The 25584-nt window shown below is 42.7% G+C and overlaps 3 protein-coding genes across 7 annotated transcripts in view; 2 read left to right on the forward strand and 1 right to left on the reverse strand.

Moving 5' to 3' along the window:
- Nucleotides 1-4792, forward strand: part of PRIMPOL (primase and DNA directed polymerase) — a 57999-nt gene extending 53207 nt beyond the window's left edge. Inside the window, exons 14-15 of the transcript XR_004958039.1 lie at nt 4246-4368; nt 4617-4792. The gene's annotated coding sequence lies outside the window, so the exon portion shown is untranslated. The remainder of the gene's footprint in view (nt 1-4245; nt 4369-4616) is intronic.
- Nucleotides 1-18784, reverse strand: part of CENPU (centromere protein U) — a 38467-nt gene extending 19683 nt beyond the window's left edge. For 2 of the 5 annotated variants that reach the window (XM_036249744.1, XM_036249740.1), the window contains exons 1-4: nt 18655-18784; nt 7512-7560; nt 5207-5324; nt 2146-2251 (exon numbers count right to left, since the gene is read on the reverse strand). In XM_036249744.1, the coding sequence (XP_036105637.1) occupies nt 2146-2251; nt 5207-5324; nt 7512-7560; nt 18655-18701 (320 nt within the window). In that variant the 5' untranslated portion in view covers nt 18702-18784. Of the gene's footprint in view, nt 1-2145; nt 2252-5206; nt 5325-7511; nt 7561-7926; nt 8069-9046; nt 9180-17067; nt 17124-18654 lie in introns of those variants that run through there. The other 3 variants (XM_036249743.1, XM_036249741.1, XM_036249742.1) reach the window with 3 other exon arrangements.
- A 52-nt stretch (nt 18785-18836) lies between these two features.
- Nucleotides 18837-19014, forward strand: LOC118622309 (40S ribosomal protein S29-like). The gene has a single exon (XM_036249745.1). The coding sequence runs from the start codon at nt 18837-18839 to the stop codon at nt 19005-19007; it is 171 nt and encodes a 56-aa protein (XP_036105638.1). The 3' UTR covers nt 19008-19014.
- Nucleotides 19015-25584: the final 6570 nt, after the last annotated feature.

Below are 25584 nucleotides of genomic sequence, written 5' to 3' on the forward strand. Positions count from 1 at the left end.
TGTTTGCCAAAAGACAGATGAACAAACTAGTAAAAAGAATCTATTAAATAAGGTTAATTTCACTAATATATAAATTAAGTCGTAGAAATCAAGTAGAAAATGACCAACATCTACTGGAAAAAATGGAAAGAGAATATAGTTTGCAGAAAGAAAATTCAAGAGCTTTTAAACATATGAAGAGATTCTCAACTCCATCTTAAGAAAAACACAAATTAGAACTAGACTGAGACCTACTGTCATCTTAGCAAAAATTAACGTTTGATATCACTGTGGTGGCAATGTGGTAACTATAAAAATTAACACAAGCGTGATTTGACCCAGAATTTCCATAATGAAAAGTGCTATTGAGAAACAGGAAGTGTGTAATCTGGCACGTGGACAGGTCACTGACTGCAGGACTTGGTGCCAGCACCGAGTACATCAACTACCCACGGGCGGGGACACCTGCAGGTGAAGAGAAGAGTGAGAGAGGCCCTTATGTACTGATATGTACAAGTTCCAAGATGCAGTAAGTGAAAAAGGTAAGTAGCAAGGTATACAGCCTTTTCTGTATAAGAAAGGTTAAAAATAAGTATTCTTACTTACTTTCATATGCACAAAGAAGTCTGAAAAGACATGTAAGAAATCAATAATGAGGAGAGGGAAGAAGTGGGTGCAGGAGCTGGGTGATGGTAGAGATGAGCCAAAAACCTTTTAATATTTTTAAACAATGTGAATGTGTTACCTTTTAAAAAAATTTCCTCCTTAAAAATTATATTCACTACTGTTTAAAATGAAGTGTGTGTTCTTCCAAATGTTTGGCTTTTATTATTAATTTTCAGTAACAGAAAAACTGAAGTCTCCACAAGCCCTATAAAACTTGCTTCCTGCAGATAACCTCAGATAGACTTCCCAATTTAGATTTCTGCCTAAGTGGGATATTAATTTTTAAAACGCAGTTTTGTTACTTTCACAATATATTCAATAACTAGAACTGACCTATTACCTAACAGAGGTCCTTAAGGCAAGGATTGGCTCTAGCTAGTAAGTTATAATTAGTACTAGTTACTGAAGAGTTTCTCATTAAATAATTTGTTCTCCAGCCGTCTCTATGGAGTCATTTTTACCTCCTTTCCCTGACCATGCCTTCATATAAAGCTGCACAGCTCAAAACAATGCTCCTTGGGGACAACACATCTGAAATATAAGAGACTTTGTATTTCCTTTGTAATTACCAGCCTGTCTCCCCTGCTCCCCCCTGGTACTACAGAACATCTCTTTTGTGATAGAGAATTTGTAAGTTCAAGAAACCTCTGAAAATCACCTAAAATTCTGTTAATAAAACCACTCCCTCCCTTCTTGGTTTACTTCAAAGTTAAACCACCTTCACAGGCAATGTTTTCTAGGATAATCAGGTGTCAGTTATATTTTTTGGTTATTAAATTAGACTTTTTTTTTTTTTTGAGGCATAACTGACATAACATTAGTTTCGGTGTACAATGATTACATATTTGTAAATATTACAAAATGAGTTTTAGTTAACATCTATCACCATACATAATTCTTTTCTTATGACAAGAACTTTTAATTAAGATCTACTCTCTTAGCCTATGCAACACAGTATTATTAACTAGTTCACCATGATATACATTATATCCCCATGACTTGTTTTCTAATAACTGAATATTTGTACCTATAGTTAATTATTATAAGTCATGTCAATTTTTTTTTTTTTTTTTATCCTCACCCAAGGACATTTTTCTATTTTTTGTTCAGATTAGGAGGGAGAGAGACAGAGAGAAACATCGACGTGAAAGGGACACATCGAGTGGCTGCCACCCACACAACCCAACCAGGGCTGGGGACAAACTGCAACCAAGGTACGCGCCCTTAGTGGGAACCGAACCCGGGTCTCTCTCGACCGCAGGTGGATGCTCTAACCGCTGAGCCAAACCAGCCAGGGCCATGTCAATTTTTTTAAAATTAAGTTTTTATGTACCAGTTCTCTTAAGGAAAGACCTAATTTGACCCAAGACATCTTTTAAAAGTTTTTTAAAAATGTTTTTATTAAATCTATTTTAAAAAATAAGGTTCTATCTTTAAAAGCTTCCCAGAAATCCCATGAACCATGAATGAAATAAACACTTGCTTGAAATATAAGCATACCTTCTTTTTGCGTCTTTCCCTGGAGGAGTTGAAGGGAGAAACGATCCGCAGTGTCTGGAGAGCTCGACTTCATCAGTATATATAGCAGTGCTGTGTAAAGGAGGTTCTACAAAAGATTTTTTAGAAGTACAACTTTAAAGTCTGACTGGGCAGATTTAAGTTTGCTCCTTTACAATGGAGTACAAAGTAATTTTTGTTTAAAATGGCTAACAAAATCAAAATCAATTACACAATTTACTTCCCAAATGTTTTTGATCTCACATCTCAACAATGAAAAATTTAAACCATTTCACTAATAAATACAAATCAGTGGGTATTTATCAGTTGTAAACTGTATTTTAGTACTTGCATGAAAATGTTCTGATAAAAGATAACTATAAATAGGAAGCCTGACATTCTCTTTTCTCCCTGATGGAGTGTCACGCTCACTGCATTAATCATCAACTCTAAGGCTTGGCGTGCTTGGCATATTACCACGACTCCACTGCCCAGTTAAGTGCCCAGAGCTCAGGGTGGGCACTCAATATTTGTAAATGAATGGCCCTTTGTGAGGGATTCCAGTCCTCCCTCACTTCCCCTCCTCTCTACTAGACTCTGCATTGCTAGAGCCTTTGGCTAGCATAAAAACTTAACCTTTGCCTGGCCAGTGTGGCTCAGTAGTTGAGCATCGACCCATTGCACTAAGAGGTCTCAAGTTCGATTTCCAGTCAGGGCACATGCCCAGGCTGTGGGCCTAATTCCCAGTGGGGGGCATGCAGGAGGTGGCCAATCAATGTTCTCTCTCATCAATATATCTATATCTATATCTCTCATAGGCAGAAGCTTGGCAGGTCTTCTCTTGTCCATCGTGGACAAGGAGAGCACATGCTTTTAGTTGTAGTTTCTTTTTCTTTATTGACTTTAGAGAGAGAGAGGAAGGGAGGAGGAGAGAGAGAAACATCAATGAGAGAGAACATCGATTGTCTGCCTCCTGCATGCCCCCCACTGGGGATCAGGCCCACAACCTGGGCAAGTCCTGACCAGGAATCGAACTGGCAACCTCTTGTTTCATGGGTCAACGCTCAACCACTGAGCCACACTAACTCATGCTATAATGTGGCTGAAACTTGACGACATAATGCTGAGCGAGGAAAAAAGCACACAAAAGAACAAACACTGTACAATTTCTCTCATATGAGGTACCTAAAGTAGTCAAATTTATACAAACAAAAAGCTGGGCTGGGGGAGTGGGGAATGAGGAGATGTTGTTTAATGGGAATGGAGGTTCAGTTAGGGGACACAAAAAAGTTCTGGAGATAGATGGTGACGATGTTTACATAACAAAGTGGAAGTACTTAATGCCATAGACCCGAACACTTAAAAAGGGTTAAAAATGGTAAATTTTTATGTTTTATATATTTTATTGCACAAACACAATGAGGTACCACCTTACACCCAATAGGATGGCTAGAATAAGAGAGTCAGATAATAAGAAGTATTGGCAAAGACGTGGAGAAACTGGAGCCCTTAGACACTGCTGGTGGGAATGTCAAGTGGAGCAGCTGCTTTGTAAAACAAGCTCCTCAAAAAGCTGAAGTAGAACTACCACATGACTTAGCAATGCCATTCTCAGGGGAATATCCATGAGAAACGAAAACAGGTCATACAAAAACCTGTGCATGAACGTTCACAGAATAACTCATAATGGCCAAAAAGTAAAAACAGCCCAATGTATGGGCACTAAATGACTAAATGATGAATGAAAAACAAAAGGAGGTATAGCCAAACAATAGATTATTGAGCTATAAACATTTTTAGGAATGGCAGATTGATACTTACTACAACATTAAGTGTAGCTTGAAAATACTGCACTAAGTGAAAGAAGCCAGTCACAAATGACCACATAGTATGTACAAATGCATTTGTATGAATGGGCAAGTCCACAGAGACAGGAAGTAGATTTATGGTTGCCAGGGGCTGGGAAGGAGGAGGAGTGGAGAATGATTCCTAATAGGTACAAAGTTTCTTTGTAGGGTGATTAAAATGTTCTGGAATAGATAATGGTGTTGTACAGTTTTTAAAAACATTTTAATTACAGTTGACATACAATATTCGTTTCAGGTGTACAACATTGTGATTAGACATTTATACAACTTATGAAGTGACCACCCAATGATGGTTGTCAATTTTGTGACTACACTACACCACCACTGAATCACACATGTTGAAAGGGTGAATTTTAGGGTAAGTGAATTACATCTTAATTTTTTAAATTATGTAATTTCTTTTAGATTCAGATCTTTTACATAAAGATTTTTAGATAAATAATTAATACATTTTTATCAAGTCATAATAAAAGATGTGTTCCGGTAATGATTACTTTCCATCTTATAAAATGAACAGCATTTTCTTTTATTAACAGAAAATTAAGGCTGAAAAATATTGATACCAAATTTAAAATATGTGAGTTTTGGTTTTCAAAATTCCCTTAGAAATTATTCCAGCAAAAATGTGTGACCACTGCTGTTCTCGAGGTGCGGCAATTGGGCCCCTCTGTGTCGCCTGCTTCTGGCCTCCGGAGTGGTCAGTGGCATGGACAGAAGCAGCCCCGCTCGGACACACTGCTGGTCGGGCAGCCAGGAGCTAGCCCGTCTCCCCCTGGACACAGGTGAGGCTCCTCACTGGTCTCCTGAGGCATCCTTTGCTTCAGTGTGTTTAAGAAAAGGGAAAATTACCCCTCTTCTCCCTAATTCAAGCCCCTTACTGGTGGTATGGAGTGAGAAACATATTTTATATTCTTGTTACAAACATTGTATCTATAATAGCTGTCACCATAAGACTGGCCTGTTAATAAATGTTAGAAGAGTTCTACTTTGGTAATGTTTAATAGAGTTCTTAGTTCCAGTGTACTCAAAAGTGAGAAAAGTTCATTCAAATTATCAAGAACTCCCCAGAACACATTCATATGCAGACAAGTGAGTTTTATATTTGAAGATATTTCTATATTTTTGTTAGCAACTAGCCTTAATTTTGTTGCTTAAACTACTTTAAAGTTTTTAGGATAAAGATCTGAAATACTAACCAAAGGATTCATAAGAGTCTTCATCTTTCTCATTTTCATTCATCCTGCCCACGCTTGAGATATCAGAATTATCAGAAAAATCATACACGTGAATGGGCTTGTGCAGTTGGCTGGCTTTCTAAAAGTGAACAAAGGCAAAGTCATTGAATTGGCTTTAAAAAACAAGAATGTCACAAAACTGATCAAACATTCCTATAAAGGACACCCCTGCCATCACTGCTGCCTAAAGAAGCGATCTTGACAAATTAGGCTTCGAAGACCACAGGGTCCCTGTAGCAGGCTCAGCTCAGCGTCAGTGTGAGAGCACACGGGGACGGTGCAGAAAGAATAGGCATGGCTGTGCTGCAGTAAAGCTGTACTATGGGCATTGAAATTTGAATTTCATACCATTTCACGTGTTAAGATATTTTTCTTTCAATTTTATTTCAACTATTTAAAAACGTAAAAACTATTCTTAGCTTGAAGGGCTATCCAAAAGTGGGGGACAGACTAGACTGGGCCCATGGACCATAGTTTGCCAGCTCCTGGTCTATGGAAAGCGATGGGACTCTACCCAGAACGCGACTACAGGTCTGAAAGGTCCTCAGCAGTTCTGAGGATACACAGAGTTGGAAATTCCTGATTAAAGCAGAGAGACCAGGCTTTGCAGTTCAATATACTAATAAGCCCCATGAAGTTTGCTACCCCAAATCCTCAGGAAAGACCAAAACCTAGAGAAATGAGAAAAAACTTCCATAGTAGCTCTGGAAAATGTGGAAGGTGCGATTACTAGAGGACGTTCTGGAAGATATAAAGAAGATGGAATAAAACTGGCAAAAAAAACTTTACCACTGACAGACCCCCACTGAAAAATTATTCACGGGGTGTTTGGGGTGGAATGCCCAGGAAGAGGCACCGACAGCACCTTCATCCTCCAGAGGCAATGGGCCCTCAGGACACAACTGCCTTCCACAGGACGAGAGAGCAGGAGAGCTGAAAAAATCCATCCCAGGCACTCTGACTTTGGCCACCCAGGGAGAGAGCTGAGAGAAATCTACCCAAGCACCCTGGGGCCAGGGGGGCCCAGAGCTGAGGGACCCTGCAGGGGCATCCTGCAGCAGAAGAGCCACCCTCCGAAAGCGGACATCAGGGCAGCAGGCAGGAGAGACCACACAGGACAGACAACCAGGGTGGGACAGAGAGCAGAGAGGACTCCCTGACCTGGCACACAGAAAGTGGGCACCCTCCTACACTGTTCCTATGTCTTCAGGTGAACTGCCAATGCCAAAGGGATGAACCCTGGAAGGTAATTTGAAATTGGCTATCAAGAGTGTTAAAGAGCCCTGGCCAATTTGGCTTAGCAGTTAAGAGCGGCCCACGGACCAAAGAATCGTGGGTTCAATTCCGGTCAAGGGCATGTACCTTGGCTGTAATACGTCCCTGGCCCTGGTTGGGGTCGTGTGGGAGGCAACTGGCCCTCTCACATCAATGTGTCCCTCTCACATTGATGTTTTCTCTCTCTCTCTCTTTCCCCCTCCCTCCCTCTCTCCCTCCCTTCCTCCCTCCCTATCTCCCACTCTATCTGAAGATAAGATAGAAAAATATCCTCAGGTGAGGATTAAAAAAAAAAAGAGAGTTAAAGAAATGCCCCTGCCTTGAACACAGATTTATTCTATGACTCTATCCTAAAGTAAAACTACAGTGTGGACTAAATGGAATATTGTGAAGTCATAAACAATTGTTTAAAACTATAATAATATAGAGAAATGGCTATAAATGAAAATAGCGACATACAGAAAGTTTTATTTTATTTTTTTATCCTCACCCGAGGATATTTTTCCATTTTTTGTACAGATAGAGTGGGAGGGAGAGAGAGAGAGAAACATCGACGTGAAGGGACACATTGAGTGGCTGCCACCCGCACGACCAACCAGGGCCGGGGACAAACTGCAACCGAAGTACGTGCCCTTAGCGGGAACCGAACCCGGGTCTCTCCAGACCGCAGGCCGACGCTCTAACCGCTGAGCCAAACTGGCCAGGGCGAAAGTTGTACACTTTTAAAATAATGTCAGCTATCTGAATGAAAATAAAACTAAGCTAGGTCCGGAGGAAAAGATTTACAGTGTTAACAATTTCCTCCATTATACTGGACAAAGCGGGAGGAAGAGGAATACACTGTCACCACAACAAACGCTGAGCTTACCCAGTCTGCGAAACTTACCCCTCCTACTGAAGTCGACGAAACTCTGAGACTCCCACCAAATTTTGGTTAATTTGTATTGTCAATTATGAGAAAATCACTTTAAAATATAAAAAGACAACTTACATCTTCCATGGAATATGTTCTTCCTACAGTGTTCTTTGAATATCTTGCACTATTAAAGAGCAAACCACACAAAAGAATTAGGAAATATTTAAAAAATAACTGGGAAAAGACCATAATTTGCAACCCTTTCAAGCACTTTCTTTCCAAATTATATTCCTCATTAATTGCACTGATGGTGTGTACCCAGTGAAATTCAGGTTATAGCAAAATCATTTTAGAAAACAGAACCCATATCTCACAAATTTAATTGTATTTTTTACAGGTCAAATCACATCATCTATGTATAAAATAGCATCCACTCCCCCTCAGGAACATGGAAAGCTCCTAGTCCTGCCATCCTTGTGTCTGAGGTCCCAATCAATAGCAAAGACTGATTTTTTCCATACAAGAGAGCCAAAGGGAGGTACACTAGTACTTATCAATCCCATGTATAGTTGCCCAAAGCAACTATTAAAATTTGCGTCACTTCAAATCCAGAGTCAGCCCTCTTTCCACCCCTTCTGGCTCCCTCCACTGGGCATTAGGATAAACAGAAAAAGCTGGGTATCTTCAACAACCTGAAAGGTAACAAAATGAAACAATAGTAAATGAAATAAAAACTAGAAATGAAAAAGGCGGGAAATAGTATTGTCAGTAAATATGTACTGAGGGTCTTCTGTGCACTGGGCATTGTTCAGGACACAGGGGTGCTCGGGTACAATACTCACAGTCCCTGACTTGAAGACATGCCATGCAGACACCCAGTTGGGGACAGCAAACTCAGTTTAGTGTGTCTGAACAAGTATTTCTTTGAGTAACTTTTTATTTGATAGAATTTCAAAGTTCCAGAAAAGTGACAAAAATAGTGTACGGACCTCTGCATACCCATTGCCCAGGTTCACACTTGTTTACATTGTGTCTCATTTGCTTCCTCTGTGTGTATGTGTATGGTAAACTGGTGAAGATGCTGTGTGGCTTTAGCCCTAAATACTTGTGTTTCTTTTCTAGTAAAGGGCCTAGTCAGGAGAATATAAGAGTGCACTAGGCACAGTATGTTCATAACCCTTTTGTTATGTATGTGCACGTTATGTACTAGTTGTGATTTAAACATCGTAACTATTAATCACAGTAAACAAGAAGTTGGAGAACTGTTTAAAGCTGTGGTTCTCAAGCTTCCAGCACCAGAATCACCTGAGGGCTGGCTAGGCCCCACTGCCCGAGTGTCTGACTGCCCGAGTGTCTGACTCCGAAAGTCTGGGATGGGGTCTGAGATCTGCCTCTCTAACAAGTTCCAGGTGCTGCCCATGCTGCTGGTAAAGGAACACCACCTGGACAACCACTGCTTTATTTGATTCTCAGGCTTGAAGACAGAACAGGTAACCACTTTATGACATTTATGATTTTGGGGTGCAGAAGAGTTAAATGGTCACACAGCCAAGTAACAGAAAAAGAACTAGAAGCTAGATGCATAAATTCTTAACCTAAGCTCTTTCCACTGTCTCTAGCCTTCACTATGGTAAAAAAAAAAAAAAAAAAAATTACTGTTTCCTTCTTACCTTAAGAGTGTTGACCACTCATGAGTTAACTCATGTTTGTACTTGCATTAGCTACTTCAATTTTTGAAACTCAGGGTAATAAAGGATTACAGCCATCCCTCACCACTGCGCGCTTCGACTTCACGGCTTCACTCTATCGCAATTTTTTCAAAAATAGTCATTAAAAAGTTGATACAGTAAAAATGATACAGCGCACGCTCAGTTGTCTGAGTCAATTATACACCCCTGTATTACAATTAAAATTAAAATTACTGCCCTGGCCAGTTTGGCTCAGCGGTTAGAGCGTTGGCCTGCGGTCCTGAGAGACCCGGGTTCGGTTCCCGCTAAGGGCATGTACCTCGGTTGCAGTTTGTCCCCGGCCCTGGTCGGTTGTGCGGGTGGCAGCCACTCGATGTGTCCCTTTCGCATTGATGTTTCTCTCTCTCTCTCTGTTCCTCTCTCTCCCCCCCACTCTACCTGAACAAAAAATGGAAAAATGTCCTCGGGTGAGGATAAAAAAAAAAAAAATTAAAATTACTGTACGTATGGACTGTAGGCCTATGTACTCAAGCACCCCAGAAATCCTTCAGCGCCAGGTGCGACCACTAGAGCCTGGAACTGAGTAGCCGCGATAAACGAGGGACGACCGTATTATATTAGTGACTCTTTGCCCTGAGGGTCGAAGTTCGAAAAACAGCACATCATTCTATATTCTTGAAGTAGCTGGGGAATGGATATCTGCTGGTTCAAATGAGCGCAGCTCAGCACCTAACACTTCTGATACTTCTAAAAGAGCTCCTTACACTGATTCACCTTTTAGGCTTTAAAGGCAACTAAAGACCACGTTTTAGAAAAAATAGTCACTGATATTAAAAAAAAATCCAACTAGAACTGTAAAATGTGTATTTCTAAAGGTGATTGCTTTACAGTATACCACACCAAAAAAATTACTAAAATATATAATATGTACAAAATATAATACGTACAAAGTTTCATTTAAATTCATTATGTATAAATAAAGTATACTGAAGTTTATTTAGATTGTTTCACTTTCACACCCAATTACAAAAAAATAGTGGTGACATGAGAACTGCATAAAATTGCCGGTCAACATAGTGTTAAGCTAGGAGCGAGAGGGGATAACCATATGTACAAATGTTGATGTATGCACACTAGTGCATTTTGGGAGGAGGGATGAACAGATGTCATGAGTCTCAAAGGTAAAAATATTTATATACAAATACATAAAGTGTTATCTATAATAATGTTATATATTACATATAAATAAAATGTTATATGAGAGAAACACTGACCACTGGACTATCAAGTCCAGTTTAACTCTGATCAGCTGACCTTGAAGGACCCTATATATATTTTTCAAATCCCTTTCTCCATTTGGAGGAGTCTTCAGATATTCCCCACCGGGCACAGAAATGTAGTCTTGATTTATTCCACCTCCCTTCTCTGCTTGTCTCGCCTTCCACCCTCACCCCACATCTACAAATGCCACCTCCCCCAGGCAGTCTTCCCACAGCCCAGGTTGAACTCAACGTCTGATCTTGTTTAACGACCACAGCATGCCGAGACCCCTCTAACCAGATACAGACCAAACCTTTAAATGCGCTACAGACACTGTAATGGGACATTTGCCAAAAAATCAACAAATTACATATCAGAACTCAGTTCTGCAACCCATTTTTAAATACATGCCCTTTTTGATAAAAATAAGAGGTTACTGTACTTATGGTGGTAATCACATCCCAAGTACACAAATGTCCAATCACTATGTTGTACACGTGAAACTAATATAATATCGTATACCAACTATACCTTATTAAAAGATGTTTTTAGTTGCTTAACTCATTCTAGAGTGCCCCTTTTAAGAAAAACAAAAGGGGGAGGATTCCAAAATGGCAGCGGAGTGAATGGAAGCTACACAGACCATCTCCCAGGACCAAACTGGAATTACAACTAAAATAAAGACAAATCGTCGGCAAAAAGCAACAGAAAAGCAGCCTGTGAGGACCATATAACCAGGGACCCTGACTCGATCCTGGTAGGGTGGCTGAGGCGTGAGAGGGGGGCTGGGAGCCCACAGACAGCAGCGCCCTTAGCTGTGAGCAGCGCCTTCGAGTTACACTCCCAAGCGGCTCCCAGTGCAGAGCCAGGACAGAGGCTAAAACAGCCACAGCCACTCACCTTGGGCTCCGGCAGAGGGAGGGCGGACTGGACTGGAATTGTATGGGGACACTCGGGATTTGGAGGGCGCTCAGAGCTTTTGCTGAGTTACAGCCACGCAGGACAGTGGCCATTGGCCCCTCCCTTGGAAATTCAACGCCACCAGGTTGGCCACTGAAATGCAAACTGAGGCTCATTAACAACCATCTGCCCCACCCTCGGGAAATGCCCTTACACTGAACACCTGAGGTAGTCTTTCATTCCACTGAAAACCCAAGGCTCTTCAAGTAACTGCGACTAATAGCCTCCAGGCAAAAAGCTAGAGGATAACTGTACCATTCCCTGGGCGTACATCTCTGCCCAGGAAAGTAAGACTTGAAAGTGGTGTTTAACATGGGTCCTCCCACACTCATCCAAACCCAGTAGAGGGAGCCACAAACAGCAGAGCACCAACACTCACAGGGAAAATTTGGCAGGCTCCAAAGCCCACTGAGATTGCCAAAATGGTGAAATAAAGAAATAAATGCCAAATGAAAGAACAAGAGACCTCTACTGAAGATGAGATAAATGAGGTGCAGTTAAGCAAGTTAACAGAGCTATAACTCAGAGCCATGATCTTGAGGAAGCTTAACAGCATGAGTAAGGACATCAACACCATGAGTAAAGACAGAAACTTTGAAAATCAACCAATTGAAAATTAAAAACTACCAAGAAGAAATGAAGAATGACATATCAGAAATAAAGAACACATTGGAAGGTCTAAACAGCAGAGTAGAGAAAGTCGAGGACAGGATCAGTGAATTAGATGACAGGGTAGAAAAAAAATCAACCAATCAGAAAACCAAAAGGAAAAAAAAAAATTAAAAAACAGAAAGACAGATTAAGAGAACTGTGAGACAACTAGAAATGTAATAATATTCACATCACGGGAGTCCCCGAAGAAGAAAATGAGCAAGGGTTAGAGAACATATTTGAAGAAATAGTGACAGAAAACTTCCCTAATTTGGTGAAGGAAGAAGGCATTCAAGTTCAAGAAGCACAGAGAGCCCCAAGTAAGAAAAACCCAAACAGTCCCACACCAAGACACATAGTAATTAAAATGCCAACAATTAAAGACAAGAGATAAGCAGCAAGAGCTAAGCAACAGGTTACCTACAAAGAAACCCTCATAAGGCTCTCAGCTGACTTCTCACAAGAAACACTACAGGCCAGAAGGGAATGGCACGAAGTAATCAAGGTCATGAAAAACAAGTATCTGAATCTAAGACTACTCTACCCAGCAAGGCTGTTATTCAAAATAGAAGGTCAAATAAATAGCTTCCCAGACCAAAAAAAGGCTAAGGGAATACATTAGCACCAAACCAGCACTGCAAGAAATGTTAAAAGGACTGTTGTAATTAGTAGAAGAAACAGGAAGAAAAATATAACCACACTAAACAAAAATGGGAATAAATAAGTACATATCAATAATCACCTTAAATGTAAATGGACTGGATGCTCTGATAAAAAGACACAAAATAGCTGATTGGATAAGAAAGCATGACTCATCTATATGTTGTTTACAAGAGACCCACCTCACAACAAAAGACTCACATAGGCTGAAAGTGAAGGGATGGAAAAAAAATCTTCCAAGCAAACGAAAAGGAAAAAAAAGCTGGGGTAGCAATGATAAAATAGATTTCAAAATGAAGGCCATAACTAGAGACAGAGAAGGCCACTACATAATATTGAAAGGATCTATCCAACAGGAAGATATAACCTTGATAAACATATATGTACCCAATAGAAGAGCACCAACATATATTAAAAATCTTTTGGAGGACTTCAAAGGAGAAATCGACAGCAATACAATCATAGCAGGGGACTTCAACACCCCGCTGACTTCACTGGATAGATCCTCTAGACAAAAAATTAGCAATGAAACAGACTCTAAATGAAGCACTAGACCTAATGGATCTAAGAGATATCTACAGAGATTTACACCCCAAAACTGCAGAATTCACATTCTTCTCAAGTGCACATGGGACATTCTCAAAGATAGACCACATGTTAGGGCACAAACTAAGTCTCTACAAGTTCAAGAAGACTGAAATCATATCAAGCATCTTCTCAGATTACAATGGCATGAAACTAGAAATCAATTGCAACAAGAACATGCAAAGACATTTGAACACACGGAGGCTAAATAGCATGTTATTAAACAATGAATGGGTTACCGAGGAGATCAAGGAAGAAATTAAAAACTTCCTGGAAACCAATGAAAATGAACACACAACAACATAAAATCTATGGGATGCAGTGAAAGCAGTTCTGAGAGGGAAGTTCATAGCACTACAGGCCTACCTCAAGAAACAAGAAAAATTTCTAATAGACTATCTAACCGCACAACTTAAAGAACTAGAAAGCAAACAAAAAGAAAACCCCAGAGCAAGTAGAAGGAAAGAAACAGTCATGATCAGAGCAGAAATAAATGACATAGAGACCAAAAAAACAATTCAAAGGATCAATGAAACAAAGAGCTGCTATTTTTGAAAAGATAAACAAGATTGATGGACCCTTAGCTAGACTCACCAAGAAACAAAGATAGAGAACCCAAATATACAAAATCAGAAATGAAAGAGAAGTAACAACTGACACCACAGAAATACAAAAGATCGTTAACAACTACTATGAACAATTATATAGCAACAAATTTGACAATCTAAGCAAAATGGACAAATTTCTAGAAATACATAGTCTCCCAAAACTGGATCGGGAAGAGACAGTAAACTTGAACAGACCAATAACAATTAAGGAAATTGAAGATGTAATCAAGACTCTCCCAGCAAACAAAAGCCCAGGCCCGGATGGCTTCCTGGGGGAGATTTACTGAAAATTCAAAAAAGAACTAATACCCATTCTCCTCAAACTATTTCAAGAAATTCAAGAAGAAGGAACACTTCCAAACGCGTTTTATGAGGCCAGCATAATTCTAATTCCAAAGCCAGAAAAAGACACTACAAAGAAAGAAAACTACAGGCCAATATCCCTGATGAACATAGACACCAAAATCCTGAACAAAATACTAGCAAATGGGATCCACCAAAACATCAAAAAAAGTATTCACCACGACCAAGTGGGATTCATCCCAAGGATGCAAGGCTGGTACAATATTCGCAAATCAATAAATATGATACACCACATAAATAAAATGAATAAAAACCACATGATCATACCCATAGATGCTGAAAAAGCATTTGACAAAATCCAGCATCCATTTCTGATAAAAACGCTCAGCAATGTGGCAACAGAGGGATCATATCTCGACATACTAAAGGCCATATATGAAAGACCTACAGCCAACATCACACTCAATGGGCAGAAATTAAAAGCATTTCTCCTAAGAACAGGAACAAGACAGGGATGCCCATTTTTGCCACTCTTATTTAACATAGTACTGGAAGTCTTAGCCACAGCAATCAGACATGAAGTAAAAATAAAAGGGATCCAAATGGGAAAGGAGGAAGTGAGACTGTCATTATTTGCAGATGACATGATATTATACATAGAAAACCCTAAAGACTCCATCAAAAATCTACTAGACTTAATAAATGAATTTGGCAAAGTAGCAGGATACAAAATTAACATCAAGAAATCGACGGCATTCTCATACACCAATGATGAACTCACAAAAAGAGAAACTTAAAAAACAGTCCCATTTACCATGTGTCAAAAAAATTAAGATACCCAGGGATAAACTTAACCAACGAAGTAAAGGACCTATTTGCAGAAAACTACAGGACATTGAAAAAAGAAATAGAAGAAGATATAAACATACCTTGTTCATGGATTGGAAGAATTAACATCATTAAAATGTCCATATTACCCAAAGCAATCTATAGATTCAATGCAATCCCCATCAAAATACCAATGACATATTTCACAGAACTAGAACAAATACTTCAAAAGTTCATATGGTACCAAAACAGACCCCGAATAGCCACAGCAATCTTGAAAAAGAAGGACAAAGTATTACAATACCAGATATCAGGTTATACTACAAAGCTACTGTAATCAAAACAGCCTGGTACTGGCACAAGAACAGGCATATAGACCAGTGGAACAGAACAGAGAACCCAGAAATGGACCCAAGGCAATATGCTCAATTAATATTTGACAAAGGAGGCAAGAGCATACAGTGGAGTAAAGACAGCCTCTTTAATAAATGGTGTTGGGAAAATTGGACAGCTACATGCAAAAAAATGAAACGACCATCAACTTACACCATACACAAAAATAAACTCAAAATGGATAAAAGACTTAAATGTGACCCGTGAATCCATAAAAATCCTAGAAGAAACTGTAGGCAACAAAATTTCAGATATCATACACAGCAGAATTTTCACTGATACATCACCTAAGGCAACAGAAACAAAGGAAAAAATGAACACATGGGACTACATCAAACTAAAAAGCTTTTGCACAGCAAAAGAAACAACCACCAGAATAGAAAGGCAACCCACTGTATGGGAGAGCATCACTGCCAATGATACATCAGATAAGGGGTTAATTTCCAAAATATATAGAGTGCTCATACAACTCAACAAAAGGAATATAAAGAATACAATTAAAAAATGGGCAGAGGAGCTGAATAGACACCTCTCCAAACAGGACATACAAATGGCCAAAAGACATATGAAGAAATGCTCAACATCATCAGAGAGATGCAAATTAAAACAACAATGAGGTATCACCTCACACCTGTCAGAATGGCCGCCATCAACAAATCATCAAACAACAAGTGTTGGCGAGGGTGTGGAGAAAAGGGGACTCTAGTACACTGCTGGTGGGAATGCAGACTGGTGCAGCCACTATGGAAAACACTATGGTGTTACTTCAAAAAATTAAAAATTGAATTGCCATGTGACCCTGGAAACAGCCCGAGTGTCCATCAGTAGACGAATGGATAAAAAAGCTATGGTACATATACACAATGGAGTACTATGCAGCTGTGAGAAAGAAAGATCTCTTATCCTTTGAGACGACATGGAGGGACCTGGAGAGTATTATCCTAAGCAAAACAAGCTAAGCAGAGAAAGACAAATACCACATGATATCACTTATTTGTGGAATATAATGAACATAACAGACTGAGGAATACGGTAGACCCAGATATGTGGAAGGAGGGTACAGACTGACAACCCTCAGAAGAGGGGGTGGTGGAGGGAGGCAAGAGATAAACCACAGAACTTACATGCATGTACGCATAACCGATGGACATGGACAACAAAGCCGGGGATGGGGTGGGGGAGATGGTGAGGAGGGTGTCAATGGGGAAAAAAAAGGAGAAACATCTGTAACAAAAAATAAAAATAAAAATAAAAGAATAATAAGGGGCAGCTTTGTGGTCCCCCCACCCCGCGGAGATTTGGTTCAGCTTTAAGGTCCGTGGTTTGAGTTACAACAGCAGCAAGGATTTGGAAAGAAAAACACGGACTACTAAGCAGAGTAAACGTCGCAAAAATAAAATGTCTAGCAAGAAGCAGCTTCTTAGCATTTATTAGATATTTTGTTTCAATCGACCTGAGTTTACGTTGGACTACACTCTCCCGCACAAAGTAATGCTGACACTAGCTAACAATGTTCCCTGCGCGCCGGGCGGTTTAAACTACAAGGCCTCTAAGGCTCCCGGTAATCCTATGAGGCTGGGATTATTATTCCCAGTTTACAGACGGGAAAACCTAGGACCTCAGTGACAACGAGGAACTAACGGGGTGGCCCAGCCAGGACGCCTCGGAAGCACAAACCAAGGCAGGACCGGAATAAGAAAAACCCGGTCTGCGGAGCGCGCGCGCGTCCCCCCCGCCCCAGGACCGCAAACTTACCTGGCGCCTCGCAGGGGCCGCACCCACCACGGAGAGGCCATGCCGGCCGCGACTGCTCTCCAAACCCGGAGCCCTCAAATCTCCCGCCAACCCCCGCGCTGCTCCAAGAGCCAATCAGGAGGAGCGCACGCGCACGTATCACGCCCCGCCCCGGGTTTTGTTTACCGGCGGTCCCAGGGCTCCGCCCCGTCCTAGAGCGCGAGGGAAAACGCGGCTTGGTGTAATACAAAAGTGGAGCTGGAGTCCGCGTCTTACAACTAGTTGCTCTCGGATCCTGACACCGAAGATTTGCCGATCTTTCCCTCCTACCCTCGCCCTGCGCCAATTTTCAAGGCTCCAAAGCCGGGGTATGGAGGACCCAGTGCTGGAGCGTCGGAACAAAGAGGCGGATCCAAACCCAGAGTGGAGGCTCCTGCTGCGGAGGCGCGTGCGCAGTTGCCTGGTGTCGTGCAATGCCCGGTAGGCAGGGTTTGATCTAGTCCGCTGCCCTTAACCAATGACAAGAATTTGGTGTATTTCTTCATTCATCAATGATGCTGGACCGTCACCACACCATTAATAAAAATAATTCAAATGGGTCAGCGGCTTAAACCTAAGAGCTAAAATTATGAAACTTTTAGCAGAAAACCTTCCCGACACTGGATTTAGCAATGATTTCTTGGATTTGACGTTAAACCCACAGTTTGGGGTGATGAAAACATTCTGGAGATGGATGGCAATGGGTGGCTATGTAACAGTGTGAATGAGTGTGCTTAGGTAGTGCCTGAATTGTACAGTTAAGTGGTTAAAATGCTAAACTTTTATGTTATGTGTATTTTACCACAATAGAATTATTAACATTATTTCATGCACACAGAAGAATCTAACATAATGTAAACATAAAAAAAAAAAAAAGAGCCCACATACTCACCACTGGATTAGGAAATAAATCTGTATCGTTCCCAAGCTTGGTATAGCCCTAAATAATGTTTTAATTGTGTTATTAAACTTCCTATAAATATTTGGTATGTATTCCACAAGTGCTCTTTCTTACTCAAAGCTATGATTTACCCACATTGATGCACGAAGTTGTAGTTCATTCATTTTCATTCTTTGGAATGCACTATAGTGTAAATATACATTTTATTTATCTGTTCTCCTGGGTATGGATGCAGCAGTTGTTTTCAGCTTTTTTGTCATTACCATAGAGCAGCACTAAACATTCTTGTGTGTTGCAGGATACATCTCTAAGAGTTTCTCTAGGGGATACTCAGTAGTAATAGTATCACCTCATCATTTAAAGGCATTTTCAGCTATACATGATAATGCCAATTTTTACACATTGTTTTGTAGACTACAATTTATACCCTCATCAGCAGTATATAAAAGTCCTCTTAGCTCCATATACTTGTTGATACTTAGAATTTTTAAGACTTTCAAATTTTTACCTAACTAGTGAATGAAAGTATTCTATTCTTTTTAATTTGCATTTCCCTTGAGTTGGTCATCTTTTCATTGTTTATAGGTCCTTCCTGATTCTTCTTCAGCGAAATGCCTGTTCATCCCATCCAAGAATCACAGGGGCAAATGAATAGGAGAGTAAATCACCTTTGAAGCATTGACGGTAGTTCCCCACTGATGAGTTCCTGGAGCATGAAGGTTGTCACCCCTAAGAGAGTAGATAGGCAGCTTCATTTTTCTGGGAAAGGTTGTAGTCAAACCTTTTGTGCTTGTGGGTCTGAAAAGACAAAAAGAGGTCTGTTTTGCCTTGTTGCATCAGAGAGAGCAAGATGGGTCACCAGCAGCAAGACTGGAGCCATGCAGAAAAAGTCAGCCAGGGTTCTTGTTCTTGCCTTGTCTGCTCAAACCAACAGGGTCTGATCTGGAAATACGGCCTTAGTATGTGCTGCCAGGGTTTCCGTGAGCACACAAAGGACATAGGCTTCATTAAGTTGGACTAAATGAGCTTTCGTGAATGGGTCATTCAAGACATCTATCTTATTGCAGAATGCTAGCTCTTTGTACATAAAATATCCAAATGTCAAGTTCAGTTTGATCCGGTGGTTTGTGATGCCACCAGGGCTCTGAATCCATTTTCTTGCCCTTCCTGTATGCCAGCCTTTTCCTTAGGCTAGTTTCTATCATCATCATCATCATCATCATCATCATCTGAATTTGTTGAGCATTTACTATGATCCAGTTATTGTTCTAAGTGCTTAGTCTCTATTAGGGCATTTAATCCTTTCAATAACCCTTTGTGTTCAGTACTATAATCCTCCTATACACACGAGAAAACTAAGGAGCAGTCCCATAGGTAGTAAGTGGAGGCGCCTGCACTAGATCTTAGGATTCTGTATTTATGTCAGCTTGCACCTGACAGCCATTCTAAGTCACATGTCTAAATTCCACCATTCAGAGAAAAAGAGCAGCTATGTTCCAGCATCCCAGGAAAAGGCCTAAGATTTACTCTACTTGGACCAGCTTTGGTGACATGCCTACCTGTATTAGTCAGGGTTCTCCAAGAAACAGAACCAATAGGAGATATATATCTATCATATATATAAAATAAATCGCTTCCTAATGTATACATAAAAATATTATACATTATTTATTAATATACACATATAAGATATATGTCTATATCCTACAGAACTTAAGTACCCTCCACATCGATGCCTCCCAGCAAACATTTATAAAAGGTTAACGGTGGTGGAAAGAATGCAGCACTACACAGGCACCATCGTAAAATATGAGGTTGGCCATGGCTTCCCCCCAAACTAATCCACCACACTCAGCTTCACATGGGCATATTTCTGGGGGTTGTGAAGAGTGAGGGAGAGTGGTCGGGATGGGTGTTGGAAGCACAGGAGTGGAGGCGGTAGGCTCCCGACCCCGGGGGGCACCTCAAGCAATGTGAGCAACCACAGAGGGAGCTCAGAGATAGTGGAAAACAGGTGACTGCAGGACGCTGGAGGACATCTACATAGGGGATGCTTAAATTATGTGCTAACTTCATGTTGAACTTCCATGTTTGGAAAATGAAAAAATCCTTTTCTTTTTATAATACAAATACAGAATATAAAGAACTACAAGCCAACTTAGATTCTTGGGATAAACTGAATGATTGAGCCTAAACCCTTCCTTGTGGAATTATAGCTTCCCTGTGGAGTGGGTTAATGTACCTGTTAGTTCCATATTTTGAAATTATTAGTTTGATGTTTAAAGAAGAACATAAATGAGAATATTTTTATTTATCTTACAGGACTGTAGTGAAAAGGTCAAGATTACAGAGGCCCTTAGATAGACAGAAGGGCTTATCATTTCTTAGGCGCCTCTGTTCTTTCTAGTCAGCTATTCTGTTGGCGTTTTTGTTCGGCATGTGTCCACTAGAGGGCAGATAAAGAACGGGACAGGAGATTTGAACGTGTGTTTGGAGACCAGAGCTACTCATTTACAGACAGTGTAAATATTAATTCAAAGTCAGTTCAAGTTAATAAGATTAGATGTCTTAAATGCCCTTGCTCAACTAATTTCCCTTCTTGTCCCTCCTCTTCCCTAATTTATCAAACCCATGCCTGTAAGTTTCCCTTAAGCAAAAGAGGATGACTTTCTCATGTGAAAAAGAAAATAGTTCTCAGGTTTTCCAACTTTCCTTTTTAACTTTCTACAGCACCAACAGATTATTGGCAGTTTTCATCAGGAAGAAACTAAGTTGTTATCTGTTTTAAACAGACCAACTGCTCAACATCTGTAATTATGACGCAGCAAAACACACTCAGAGCGTCCCAGGCAGGCAAGGGTGAGACAAGGAAGAAGGAGACCTGCACTTGGGTTTTCCCTTTAAGAAAGGAGGGAATACAATTCCGAAAGGATGTCTTGCTTGGTGTCTGTTAAAGTTGAAGGGCAGAAAAGTTTTTCCACTGTAGCAAATGGCAGTGACATGAGATGCCTTCCTGTGTCACATGCTTTCCGTCAGCTCCCTGGCTCTAAGCAACTGCTAAACTTATTTATTCTGTAACGAACGTTCTCCTTTTTCCAGACCGAACTGGCACTGCTCCTACCCAAGCTGAGATCACATGGCTAAATAGGTCTGAGCACCGCATCTGATGCAGTCACATGTCTCAGATTCCATTCCCAGCTCCCTGCAGGGCTGAGAGGCTGGTGCAGGGACATTGGCAGGAACATTCTAACACAATTCAGGAGTTCTCTAGCCAAGGAATAGCTGACTTCCATCCTGCGTAGGAAGTAATTTCATAACTCAAATGAGTAGAGTAAATACAATGAAAGGACAGCACCCCCCTCCAAAAAAAAATGTTTTCTTAAGAAAATAAGGAAGGAAGGGGGCCTGGAATAAGATTGCTGTAGTAGAAATGAGTCTCCATGATTCTCACTTTAAGCTGTGGCCGAAAAGAACTTTCTGAAAAAGTTTTCATCCTTCTAATGATCTTGCTCACTCTGACACTACTTTGGGGTCACCTGAGAACACCGACAGCTGAGAAGCTGACATTGTTCGGAATTCCGGGCAACTACTGTCCTTACTTCAGTGATTCTGCTCAGCTGAGAACTGAGTAGTGGGGGGACTATCAGACATGGACCCTTCAGACAAGCTCAGGTCAGACAGGTTTCCCTCCCTAACCCCAGGTGGCACAGAAAACCTTGCTAGAACCTTCTCTAGGAAGCAAGAGCTCCCCCCCCCCATTCTCCAGCTGCTGCTCTGTACTTCATAGGCTCATGCACTCTCCCCTTTGAACTTGTCACAGCCTAGAAAGGTTGTTACCACCCTGCCCCTCCACCTCACACCACTGCCAGGGCACTTTGTTTCCTGGGCTGGGAGGATCAGAGAACTTCCTAGAAGTGACATCTATCATATAACAGATGAAGGAACAGGAGCCAGCCGGGCCAGGGAAAGAGAGTACTCCTGGGAGAAAGCATGCACAAAGTCCCAGCAGTGAGCGTGCGCGGGGAGCATTCTGGGAGCTAGAAGCTCAGTGTGGCTAGAGCAGAGTTGGGGACACAGCAGAAGATGAGGCTAGGAGAGAAACAGGGACCCTCCAGTTCCTCGCAGCATCAGCGTCACCTGGAAGCTTACTGGAAATGCAGCATTTCAGACCCAGTTCCAGAATTACTGAATCAGAATCCAAATTTTAAGACCCCTGGGGTGGATGGGAGGCACAATAAGTTTGAGAAGCCCTCCTCTAAGTACATTAGTGGTTTGGACTTGAGAGCACGAGGACACTTCTGAATGATTAGCTGGGTATCACAAGACAAGGCTTGGGACTTAGAAAAATTGTTCTTGCTACAGAGCAGGGGGAACGTGAGTGAGTTGGCCCAGCAGGTGTGGCTCAGTGGACTGAGCATCATCCCATGGACTGAGAGGTCCTGGTTCAATTCCTGGTCAGGTCATATGCCTGGGTTGCAGGCTCGATCCCCAGTAGGGGGCGTGCAGGAGGCAGCTGGTCAATGTATCTCTCTCACATCAGTGTTTCTCTCTCTCTCCCCTCCTCTCTCTCTAAAAAATCAATAAAAACATATAAAGAAAGAAAGAAAAGTGAGTGAGTTAATAGAAACAAATGTAGGAGACAAGGAGGTCAATTAAGAGACTGGTGCAGTTGTTCCAGCAAGAGACGGCCTGCACCCTGATAGGGCCTTAGGACTAAGGGACAGAAGGCAGTGGACAGTTCCTAGAGGGCAGGAGAAAGACTCAAGCAAGCTGTGGTCGCTGAAGCCCGCTGGGCAGCCCGGGAACTTCCCCCCAGTCAGGGCCCAGTGACAGCTCAGCCAGGCGGGGCAGGGCTGTTGACAGGGTGGAGGGAGGCAGTATCAGGGGTGTGGGAAAGCAAGGCTCTCAAAGACAAGAGTCCCTCTGCATCTGCACATGTCACCTGACGCAGAATGTGAGCGAACCGGTTTCACCTGCACTTCACGGGTGTCCTGCACGATCTGGGTGCCTAAGCACCCCTGCAGCTGGGCACCACTGGCACTTCCCTGACTCACCCTTCAATCCGAACAAGCCACATACAAAGCAGGAAGCCAGACCAGAGTTCTTGGGGGAAATGCAGCAGCCTTAATGGTTAGCAAGGGCCATTTCTGTTAGAGAAATCTGACAGCCAAAATACCACCACCCCCATTTACCAGTCTCAACAAGAGAGTGGCTAATAATGTGTGTGTACAATAGGTTTGTGAAAGAAACCCGCCCCGCCCATTTCCAGCCAAGAACAGAATCCCTCTGTGCCTGCAAACAGGGCTGGATGCAGAACGCGCCCAGCGAGAACCCCCATCCCAGCAACTCGGGGCAATGGGGTTAAAAGGCAGAAGGGAAAATCGGAATTTCTTTTTATGCTAAATATGCAGATAGTGGGTAACAGGGTCAATTTTCCAAGTACCCGTGTTGAGTGAAGAAGTGAGTTCCACACGGACACAGATGTGGGCATCTGCTCCAGGACACGGGGAGAGGAAGCTGGGTGGGGCATGGGTCCCTCCTGGGGCTGAGCTGCAGGCCAGCTAACCTGAGCACTGAAGCAGACGGGGATGGGGGGGGGGTCTGCCCTGTCCTGGAAACCTCAGGAGTGTCCCCCGTGGTGAGACTCTGTGTCCAACCACTTTCCGCAGAAACATGGGGGGGCTGGGGGCTGAGGGATGGGAGCGGCGCTCCAGTCTGCTCCTCCAGCAGACCCACCACCTTCACCTCTCAAGGGGCTGCCAGGCCTTCTGCCCTCAGGCCACCTGCTGCACCCAGCAACTGGGGACCTGCTGGCATGAAAAACAAGCGCTGGAGATCTGGATGAAGACACACAAAGGAAATCCAGGGTCTGAAGCACCTACTGTCCTCCACCTTGTGACGTGACTTAAACGGTGGAGGGTTTGGCTGCCCCTGAGAACTGGCTAATGAAGAGAATGCACCTGCCTCCGTGAGTGGTCGTTCAGCGGGCTCAGGGCAGGAGGCACCGCACCTTGGAGAGGAAGGGACGCCAACAGCGCCCCGGGCGCGGAGAGGCCCTGGAGTCAGAGCCTGCGCTTACCAGGAACCCGGAGCTGAGCTCTCAGGCTCCACTTCCTCGTGCATGACAGGAACCTATACTTCCGTGGGGGAAAGGCAAGGCTCCCTAATGCTTCCACCAGTCCCATGGTCTCCTTACATCTCTACTCACATGGCCCCTCATTCTCTACGTCCCCCCACACTGATGGAGGAAGGAGCGCCCGATGGTGGACTCTGCACCTGCCTGGGATTTCAACCCTCCCATCCCCTCAAGACATCAGTTTTCCCCTTTCCTGCACCCTCTCCCCGCCGCCCCCCACCATTCTCATGGGCTCATCCTTATGCTCTGGTACCTACTATCTCCTGTCTTAAAAACTGGCACCACCAGCAAACAAAAGCAACCCTCTCAACAACCCAACTTTCTCCAGGTACCATCCTTTCATCTACTTTCTTTCATGCTAAAACTTCAAAAAAGAGCTGTCCACCCTTCTCTCGACTCCCCAGTTCACGCCTCCGCTGGTCCACACAGCTCTGGTCTCCCTCCTCTGCCGGGGCACTGTGGCCACCACGGCTGCACCCAGCCGCCATTGCTGTCCCCACCTGATTCCACTTTCACCTGTGACATGACTGACCCCTCCTCTTCTCGAGCACTTGCCTCTCTTGGCTTCAGGGAGATCAGTCTTGGTTTCCCACCTTTCTCCATGGGAGGAAGTTCTCAACTCTCGTCGCCAGCTCCTTCTTTAACTGCCATTCAAATATCAAGCATGCCTGATAGGGCTCTGTTTGGGGCCCCCCTTGACCGCCTGCCCAGGTGTCCAGTGCCCATCAGGGTTTCGCGAGAATGAAATGAGAACCAAGTCAAGGACGCAGGGTAGCCTGCCCGGCACCTCCGCAATCCCTGCCCATCGCTACCTCCGCAGCGGACGACCCCGAGAACATCACGGGAGCTCGTGAACCTGCATGTGTTTGCCACCCAGCTTTACACCTATTCTCCTCCTAAAACAGAGCAGCGGATCCTACCCAAGTTTTGGTCCTTAATGGATCTGGGATCACAAACATCACAGAGAGCAACCATATTTAACTTTTGATAATCCATAAAACTGGACTAAAAAGTCCATGAAGGGGGGGGTCTCAGCCCTGCCAGGATGAAGAAAAACCTTCAGACAGGACTCAAAACCACCTGTACCGAAGCTTAGGCAGAACTGCTGGCACCAAGAAGCAATCAGTGCCACGCTCTCAGAAGTTCCCTGCCAAAGGCTGAGGTGGAGAGCTCAGCGGCCACAGCCAGGCTGCCGGCTCCAGCTCTGTCTGGCACAACACTGACCAGACCATTTGCATGCTTCGATTTCCTCACCTGCAACATGGGACAGGGTTGCATTTGGCTTGAAGGCCTGCAAGCATTCAATGGGTCCTCTGTGCAAAACGCTAGGAACAGTGCCTGGCACCTAGCAACTCGACGCATTTTAGCTCTTAGTATTATTCCAAGTAACCTACAAACTGAGTGTGGGGCTAAAATACGTAACTACCAAATGCCAAACAAATATACTGAAAGTCTGACTGTT

This window comes from Molossus molossus, unplaced genomic scaffold (assembly GCF_014108415.1).
Source record: "Molossus molossus isolate mMolMol1 unplaced genomic scaffold, mMolMol1.p scaffold_m16_p_9, whole genome shotgun sequence".
NCBI lineage: Eukaryota > Metazoa > Chordata > Mammalia > Chiroptera > Molossidae > Molossus > Molossus molossus.